At 49.4% G+C, this 9,758-nt stretch overlaps 1 protein-coding gene across 1 annotated transcript; it reads left to right on the top strand.

The window, feature by feature from the left end:
• The first annotated feature begins 344 nt into the window (after positions 1–344).
• LOC122214915 (lipopolysaccharide-binding protein-like) lies at positions 345–3,697 on the top strand. The gene is made up of 5 exons (XM_042930125.1): positions 345–514; positions 1,166–1,280; positions 2,114–2,242; positions 2,658–2,813; positions 3,593–3,697. The coding sequence occupies exons 1-5, from the start codon at positions 391–393 to the stop codon at positions 3,618–3,620; spliced, it is 552 nt and encodes a 183-aa protein (XP_042786059.1). The 5' UTR covers positions 345–390; the 3' UTR covers positions 3,621–3,697.
• Positions 3,698–9,758: the final 6,061 nt, after the last annotated feature.

The following is a 9,758-nucleotide window of genomic DNA, read 5'->3' as shown; positions in this document are numbered from 1 at the left end:
AACGGGGCGTTGACATTTCAGTCTGTAAATAACGGAGAATGAATGGAGGTGTTCATCACGAGAGAGGTGTGGCAGGAAGGCTCCTCTGGCAGCACTGGGCAGGAGAGTTTAGAAGAGGAAGAGGGTGGGGGTTGTGGTCCCACTTCCGCTACCCTTAGGCCAGAAATAAACCTCAAACGATTCCACAGGCGACTTTCTCCCCGTCTCAAGTTGCTAAAAACGGGACTGGCCCAAAGCCTTGAACTTTCCCCGTCTTCTCTTCCAGCTGGCTCAGTTCCTCCTCTGGCCCCTGGCTTTATAAGCACCTCAGTTCTGCTGTCACCTTCAATAAGGGAGGCTCCTACGGAGAGAGCCTGGCCAACCTCTGCCCAGGACGCTGCTGAAAACTGGATGATGGCCAGGCCGTCCTCTGTGGTGTTGGCCCTGTTGCTGCTGGCGGAGGTCTCTGGGTTTGCAGAAGGGGCGTCTAATCCTGGGTTCGTGGCCAGAATCACCAGAAAAGGCCTGGAATACGGTAAGGGGGTCGGCCATCCCTCTGGTGCGGCTGTTGCCCACCAGAGTGGTGTCGCAACCAGGACAAGGGATCTTAGAAACCTTGGGTATGTCACTCTCTGGGCTTCAGTTTCCTCATCTTGAATAGCGGAGGCTAAGGGTGGGGCTAGACCGCCATTTTCCCCAGGGGGGCCAGCGGACTGTTCTGGAATTGCTGGGACACACGGTAAAATGTGGATTCCGAAGATCCGCCTACTACCGACGGAAGCGAGGCCTGGGAATCTGCATGGGTAACACAGGGTCCAGGCGATGGTGAAAACCCCGAAGGTTTGACTACACTGCAGTAACTCGTTCCTCAAAAGCTCCCACGGTATTGTATCATTGCTTCCACGACCTTGTTGAATGAATAGATAACAATTGCCACTTACCTGGCACTTGGAATTCATGATCTAATTTCATTCTCAGGCGTAGGGTGGTATCATTGTTATTACCATTGTACGGGTGGGGGGAAGCGAGTCTCAAGGAATTCAAGGGGCTTGCTTGGGAGCACACCAATAGTAAATGACAAGTCCTACATTCAATCCCAGGCCGTGTGATTTCAAAGCCCAGGCATCCGACTGCTACGCTTGGCTGCCCCCCAGGGAATGAGCTGACTCCCCCCATTTCCCCTCAGCCCACCGCTATGGAATAGCCACCCTGAAGAAGGAGCTGTCCACGATCAAGTTGCCTGATTTCTCAGGAAGCTTCAAAGTCGGTTGGATTAAAAGCGTGAGCTATGAGTTTTACAGGTGAGGTCTCCATTCTCCACTGCAGGGGCAGCGGAGGAAGAAGAATGGGGGCCTAGGTTCACGGGGTGGGAGGAAATAAACATGGAATCATCACTTGGGTTAAAGGCAAAAGGATCACGGCCAGCTCTTGTGGGGCTTCTGGAAGGTTCTATATGTTTCTTGAATCATCAGGATGGGAAGGAGAGCCTTAGAAACCATTTATGAGCCCCGCGAGGTCAGTCCTATAGAAAGTACCCCTAGATTTTTGTTCTGCCAGAGACCCCCAGGTACTCTCCTGATTGCCCAGATGAGGGATCAGGCCATGCCACTTAAAGGTCAATAGCCCTTCCCACAGCCCTACAGTATCCTTGCATCTGGTTTTCGCAGTGAGATACTTTTTAGTTTGTTAACACATCCAGATCTGCCATCCACTGGGAGTTCTTCAAGGACAAGGGCTGAGCTGTGAATCTCTGTGTCTCCTGTGCCTAGAACCGGGTCTCACAGAACAGGGTCTCAATGGATGTTGGTTGAGTGAACTAATGAGTGTTGATTTGACAAGAGCCACGAACTCAAATGGCCACAGGGAGGGGTTATGTACCGGGTAGGGTGACTGTATCCATCACGGACCAGCCGAAAAAGCAGAATCCACACGAGGAACTTCGATGGAGGGAATCTAATATAGGGAACTTTCTCCAAGGTGTTAAAAGAACCGAAGAGCCAAGTAGAGGATAGTGAAGCAGCCAGAAATTCATAAAACCAGCGAATCACTAACAACCCTAGAGCCGAGAGCCTCGTGTGGAGGACTAATGGGCACCTGGCTTTTCTGGGTTTGATAGTCTGCCTTCCTTCTCCAGACTGAAGATCCATCGCTTCGAGCTCAGGAACTCGGATTTGAGACTACGCCCAACGCAGGGGATCACAGCCTCCTTGTCCAATAACTACGTGGCTGTCAGCGGGAACTGGAAGGTGAAAAAGGCTTTCATGTGAGTGGATTTGGGTGAGACTTGGGCAAGGGCAGGTCCTCCCACTCTGGGTTTCCATTTCTGGGTTCTTAACCCGTCTAGGAAGGACCCAGATATGACTATCCTTAAGCCTCTATTTTATCATCTGTAGAATGGGGTCAATATTAACCCATCTCATAGATGCAGTTGTGGATTTAATAACAGAGCAGATGTAAGGCATTTAGCAGCGTGCCTGCCTGGCACACAGCAGATGTTCAATAAATGCTCGCTGTTTTAGCTCATGACAGAGTAGAGGCTCAGTTAGGATACACAGCTAGTTAGTGGGGAACTGGGGACTGGTCTAGTTAGTGGGGAACTGGGGACTGGTCTGCATTCTATTGGCTCCTCTTCCTACAGGGGACCGATCACACATTTGCTTCCCATTTCTCCCAATCAGCACCCTCGATGGTACTTTCGACGTGCGCGTGGATGGCATTTCCATCTCGGTTTCCCTGAACTTGGGCAAGGACCAGTCTGGACGACCCACTGCCTCTGTGACCCACTGCAGCAACTCCATTGGCCACGTCAGCATCGACATTTCTGGATCTCTAAGGTAAGAGACTCCACATGCTTGCTGGAGATTCTCGGAGATGCCTCGACATCCGGCCCACCCAGGGATGCTCCCAGTGGGGCATAAGAGCAAGATTTAAGGTTCATCAAGATCAGAGGTCAGTGAACCTGCAGGCCGATCCAGTCTGCCTCGTGTTTTTGTAAATAAAGCCATGGGCACTCAGCCACACTCACTTACTCCCATGTCGTCTACAACTGCTTTAGCGCTGCAAGGGCAGAGTTGAGTCGTTGCAACAGAGACCGTGTGGCCTGCGATGCCAAAAATGTGCACTATCTGGCCCTTTAAGAGGGAGTCTGCTGGCACCTGGGCAAGAGGGCCTTTAATGGCAACCCAGGATTCCAAAGTGACTTGCCCGGAGGAGATGCTCAGTGAACATCGAATGAATAATGCCAGTCCCCAGATGACTGCCTTCCCTCCGCTGGGGTTGTCACTGCATCGCCCAGATCCTGGCAGGACACAGGGCCTAACTGATAAGAATCTGATGAAGAGAATCTTAACTGGAGTGTGGACAGGGCTAAGGGGTGTTCAACAAGGGGTGTTGAAACTCCTGGAGACCGACGACAGTAGGGAGCTGTTACCACCCCTAGGGGTGAAGGTGAAAGGGGAGAGAAGGGTGTTGCCAGAGCCTAGAAAGAGCTGGAACCTTGGAGAAGGGGCCCTGGGGCAGGTATACTCACACACCCTGTCCCTGTGGCACAGCAGGGACACACCCGGTAAATACCCCAACCCCTCGCTCATTCCTGCCTGCACCCCCTCATCAGCCAGACAGCAGGGGAGCCTGAGGGATGAATCTCCAGAGGCCAGCCCCCAGGACACAGAGGAGAGCAGAAGGGAACTGGCAAGGGAGCGGTGGCAAACAGAATGAATAACCAATCACCTCTTTGCTAGACATGAATTCATTGGATGACCACGTTGGGGGAAAAAATGTCAACAGAAACATGGGGTCCTTTAATCCTGTCAGCTGCAGGGGCATTTGTATTTCAGGAAGCCCAGAGACCGTTAGCTGTGCATTTACTCTACTGACAAATGTTTTCTGCACAAATACGAGGGGCTTTGAACTTAAGACTGCCATTTGGAAAAGGAAACTTTTAGCTGAGCCTGGATGGCTTTAAACCACTGTATTGTTTTATCTATTTAATTTTAATTTGTTCATGTTTATTTATTTTTGAGAGAGAGAGAGAGAGAGAGAGAGAGACAGAGTGCAAGCAGGGGGAGGGCAGAGAGAGGGGGAGACAGAATCTGAAGCAGGCGCCAGGCTCCGAGCTGTCAGCACAGAGCCCGATGCGGGGCTCGAACCCACGAACCGGGAGATCATGACCTGAGCCGAAGTTGGACACTTAACTGACTGAGCCACCCGGGGGGCCCCACTACTGTATTGTTTTAACTGGGTGGGCATAGTACCCCATTTCTCAGGAGCAAAGCCATGAAATTCTGTGTAGTTTACACACACACACACACACACACACACACACACACACACACACACACGATGGAGATGAACACAGTGGCGGCCAGAGAAATATTTTAGCTAGTTTGTTATGGTGGTGATAGCTACATGGGTGGGTGCCACTGATAGGGACACAGAAGTATGATTACCCATGGTCTTGACCCAAGTGGGGAGTTGGTAACTATTTAATTGTTCATTCAACAAATATTTATTGATCCCCTATTATTTGCCAGATCCTGAGCTCAATGCTAGGAATACGAGATGATACACAACACACAGGGTCCCCACCTTGGTGTAATTCGTATTCCAGTGGGGGGAAGGAGACATAAAGTATATTAATATCTATTGAATTGCTTTCAACATAGTTGTGATAACACGCTTATAAGGAGAGAGTCCAGATGCTGTGAATATAATTTGGGCAGAGACAGATTCTTCACGGAAAGGATATCTGAAACGAGCCTTGATTCTTAGCAAAAGAGGAGGAGGGGGGATCTTCTCCGGTGGAGGAAGAAACATGTGCAAAGATCCTGAGGCATGAAAAGTCTGTACTTCCCAGGAAGGGAGCGGAGGCCAGTATACCTGAAGGGGTGGTGCTTAATTAGAAAGAGCGAAAGGAATAGGCGGGAGCCAGACTCTAGTCTTTATCCCAACGTCAGGCAGCGGGGAGCCATTGAAGGATTTTAAGAAAGGCAGTGATATAATCAGATTGGCTTTTTTTAGAAGATCACTCCCTAGGAGATTAGAGCTGGGCAGAGTGAGTGGAGGGAGACCAGAGAGGAGAGAGGCAGTTGTCCGGGTGAGAGACGATAATGTCCCAGGCAGGTGATGGCAGGGGACGTGGGGGAAAAGGCATGGGACAGATTTAGGAGTTGGACCGAATCTGGGCAACAAGAGGAAGAATCGGGCCAGGATGACTTTATGAAGTCTGTGACCCAAGGAAAGTTTCCTACTGCTTTAGTCTGTTATGCTTCTACTCAGTGTTGGAGGGGTCCTCAGAGGTGTCAGAGGGGGTGGGCTTTTCTGGAAGCAACACCCCACCCACAGCTGTCAGGGACTCCAGCCGTGCTCTCTACAGCCAGCATCATTCAGATCCACCCAGGGGGCCAACGTTCACCCAGGCTATGAGTCCTGGGGCTTGCTCAGGGGACAAAACCCTGGAAAGTTCAAGATGCTTTCTGCAGAATCCCAGGGAATACTTGTGTCCGATTTTACTGCATGAATTTATAATATACCTACATTCATAATACACATCACCCAATCAGCAAGCATTGAATGGCAAAGAAAAATCTATGGGAGAAAAAATTTTTCCAGACATAATTCCACGGACTCACTCATTTCCTACAACCTCTTACCCTCACCCCGGGAGAGCACATAGCGTGGGATGTCTGTTTGGGGGCACAATTCTCACCGAGTGCTACCTGGGGTGGGGAGGGTTTCTCTGAGAGCAGCTTTACCTGAAGTGGGTTAGACTCACAGCATGAGCCCAGGAGGTTATTCACCAGTGGCCCCTCAACACCTAACTCAGTGCTTGGCCCATCAGAGGCGCTCAGTAAATGTTTGTTGAATGAATAACTACTTGCTAAACTGCCAGGTAAGTTGTTCAGTGGATTTTGTAGGGTATAGAGAATGGACCTTACTCTGCTTGTTTTTCTTTTCTTGAGGTATAATTCACACATGACGTTATAGTAGTTCCAGGCGTACGACACAGTGACCCGATACTTGTATAGATTGTGAAATGATCACCACAGTGAGTCTCGTTAACATCTGTCACCACGCAGGGTTGCACGTATTTTTATTGTGATGAGAACTTTTTTTTTTTTAACATTTATTTATTTTTGAGACAGAGAGAGAGACAGAGCATGAACGGGGGAGGGGCAGAGAGAGAGGGAGACACAGAATCAGAAGCAGGCTCCAGGCTCCGAGCCATCAGCCCAGAGCCCGACGCGGGGCTCGAACTCACGGACCGCGAGATCGTGACCTGAGCTGAAGTCGGACGCTCAACCGACTGAGCCACCCAGGCGCCCCTGTGATGAGAACTTTTAAGACCTACTCTTAGCAACTTTCAAATATGCAATAAAGCATTATTATCTATAGTCACCACGCTGTACGTCATAGCCCCATGACTTATTTGTTTTGTAACGGATGTTTGTCCCTTTTGACCTCTTCCGCCCATTTTGCCCCCTGCCCCCGCAACCACCAATGTGTTCTCCGTATCTCTGAGCTTGATTGTTGTGTTTTTTTAGATTCCACGCATAAGGGAGATCGTATGGTATTTGTCTCTCTCTCTGTCTGACTTATTTCACTTAGCGTAATATCCTCAAGGACCAGCCATGTTGTTGCAAATCGTAAGACAGCCTTCTTTTTTATGGTTGACTAATATTCCTGTGTGTGTGTGTCTGTGTGTGTGTGTGTGTCTGTGTGTGTGTACCACATTTTCTTTATTCATTCATCCTTTGATGAACGTTTAGGTTGTTTTTATATCTTGGCTCTTATAAATAATGCTGTAGTTAATACAGAGGTGCCGATAACTTTTCAAGTTAGCGTTTTCAGTTTCTTCAGATAAGTACCTAGAGGTGGAATTGCTGGGTCATATGATAGTTCCATTTTTAATTTGTTGAGGATCCTCCATACTTTCTCCAGAATGTTTGCACCAATTTACGTTCCCACTAAGAGTACATGAGAGTTCCTCATCTGGCTGGGTCCCTTCTTGGGACAACGTGGGGGAAGATCAGACCCGCGAATGGCCCTCCTTTTTGGAGTCCTAGTTAATCACAAAGTGGATCCTGACTTCTTTCCTCTTTTTTTCCAGCTGGATCCTGAACCTCTTCCATAAAAGAATTGAAAACAATTTCAAAAACATCTTGGAACAAAAGGTAAGCAAAAGGATAAGTAGATTTGTGATTAATACAAGGACGGTTTGGCACGTACATAGGTACATATTTGATATTTGGAAAGAGCCTTGCCTCCTAAGTATGCTGTCATTTGAATGTGCTTCGTAAAACTTTCTTCATTTATGGTGCAAAAGCAAACTTCAAGGCTTTCCTAAGTTTGTGGGACCACGTATGCTAAATTGGCATTTGTACCTGGCAGAGCGTTTGATATCTAGTTGTAGATAATATTACAGACATACGGACGAGTGACTTTGGTCGGATCCTTCCCTCACACCATACACAAAAATCAAGTCCAGGTGTTCTAAGGATTTAAATGAATGCCAAACCAAATCCAAAACTTTTTCGGAAAAATTTTGGATATCTTTTCCACCATATTTAAGGTGAAACTTAAATATGACTCATTCTTAAATATTCTTAAATATGGCTCACCCTCCCCCCACCCCAAATGCACCATATTGAAAATCATAGTGGGGCTGATCTTCAGTACCTCTCACCTCCGGAAAAAGCCTTGGAGGCAAAGCATGCCTCTTCTTGGGAGTGCCTCTTCCACTTACCTGGTGTGTGTCTTTGGGCACACTGAAGGACCCCCTGGAACCTCACTCTACTCATTTGTTAAATTGGGACAATGAGCCCTACCTTGAAAGGGGCTGGTAAGGATTTGATTCGATAACCACTTAGCGCTCCCGGCACACAGGCTGTGCTCAGAGCACTCACCAGCATTACTGTTGAGACTCATTTCTCAACTGCATTTCACCTCCCGGAATCTTTGCTCTTGACCACATGAGTCCTGCAGTCAGACCTCTGGGGTCTAAATCCCAGCTCTGCAACTTGTCTGACTGGGATGCTGTGGTTAACGGGCTTACCCTCTCTGAGCCCTGGGATTTTTTTTTTTCATGTTTTTAAATGTTTCATTTATTTTTGAGAGAGAGAAGGAAAGAAAGTGTGTGTGAGTGGGGGAGGGGCAGGGAGAAAGGGAGACACAGAATCCGAAGCAGGCTCCAGGCTCCGAGGTGTCAGCACAGAGCCCGATGCGGGGCTCGACCTCATGAGTTGTGAGATCATGACCCAAGCCGAAGTCAGTCACCTAACCAACTGAGCCACTCAGGTGCCCCTGAGCCTTGGGATTCTTATTTATAAAACAAATAATCACAGCGTCTACACTGAAAAGCTGATGGGAGGACCGTATGACATCATGCACCCAGGCACTGACGAGTGCCTCATACAGAGGAAGGGCAGAGGAACTGACACGAGGCTATTTTCATTGCCATATATGCCCCAGGAGCCCTGTGCAGCAGGCTGAGGTCAGAGGCAAGTTGTGGTCTCTGCCCAGCTCATATAGGAAACATGGGCCAGAAAAATCTGGATACCCTGCGTCCAGTGGGGAATGGGGCAGGTGTCGGAGAGGCTGAGCCCAAGGACTGGTCAGTTTCCCGGGATGGGAGCCCTGGCTGCGGCCCCCACGGGACTGAGGGTGCAGACAGAGATATGAAGACAGAGAGGACCTCTGACCCAGGGGCTTGGGGTGGGCGAGGTCAGGCCCCAGCAGGGCCAGCTTCCTGGGTGGCGCTGCCCTTTCCTCGTGCTCCGGGAGAGGCCAGGTCAGGCCCACCTGATGCAAGCTGGCTTGGAGTTTGCACAAAACAGTGGCTCCCAAAGTGGGGAAACTTCCCCCAAACAAAGTGTTGATTTTAAGTGATTGTGGAGCCTCGGTATTGCATCGTGCAGAATGATGGCGTGAACGAGTGATCCCCTTTGCAGTCCTCTCCCTCTTTCATCAAAGGGGAAGTCTCCGTTTGGGGTCAACGTATCCTGAACGCTTCTCACAAAAAAAAAAAAAAAAAGGGAGCATGATCCAACGAGGCAGCCGTATCTAGCCTGGCTTTTTTTTTCAATCCCTTGTATTCTTTTTTCCCAGTTATATCGTGTGTATGCCAAGGGAGGCCTGATGAGTGCTTTTCGCTGATGAGTGCTATAACATTTCTGTATTTTTTATTACGTGTATGTGATTCTTGAAAGGCCCCTTGATGCAAAGTGAACATTAAGTAAATGAAGAGGTGAGAAAGGCCAAGTCAGAGAGGTGGTGTAGGAATAGCAGAAGTTGGGAAATTGGAAGACTAGGGACTTCTGGGATCGTGCAAGCCGGAATTCTGGACGTTGGGAGCAGGCTGGTGGCCACTGAGGAACTGGTCTCAGGACTCTCCTTCTGGCTTTGCTTTGGGGCCCTCTGGTGGCCCTCATCAGTACTGCCTGCAGACCAGGCACCTTGCTCCGTAGGATCCCTTATTCCCAGGTAGCCGGGAGCCAGAGCAAGAAGAGGAAGCCAAGGGGCTGAGGAAGGAGGGGCTGGAGCCTCTGGTTCAAGAGCTGCCTCCTGCACCTAACGGCTCTTCTGCTTTACCCCTCGCTCTCTAATAAGCGCGTCTACGTGCTACACTTCTTGCCCCTCAGCTGCCAAGACATTGAACTGAGGACCATGACAAGGGCAGACCCCGGGGCCAGACTTGGCCACCGTCCACTTTTAACATGGGTTCCAGAAAAGTCTAGGAACTTAAGCTGGGCCCCCGTGTGTGGCCCAGCCCAAATGGCACA

Source organism: Panthera leo, chromosome A3 (assembly GCF_018350215.1).
Source record: "Panthera leo isolate Ple1 chromosome A3, P.leo_Ple1_pat1.1, whole genome shotgun sequence".
In the NCBI taxonomy this organism is placed as follows: domain Eukaryota; kingdom Metazoa; phylum Chordata; class Mammalia; order Carnivora; family Felidae; genus Panthera; species Panthera leo.
Note: the sequence above shows the minus strand (reverse complement) of the source record. Positions and strands in the feature narration are given on the sequence as shown.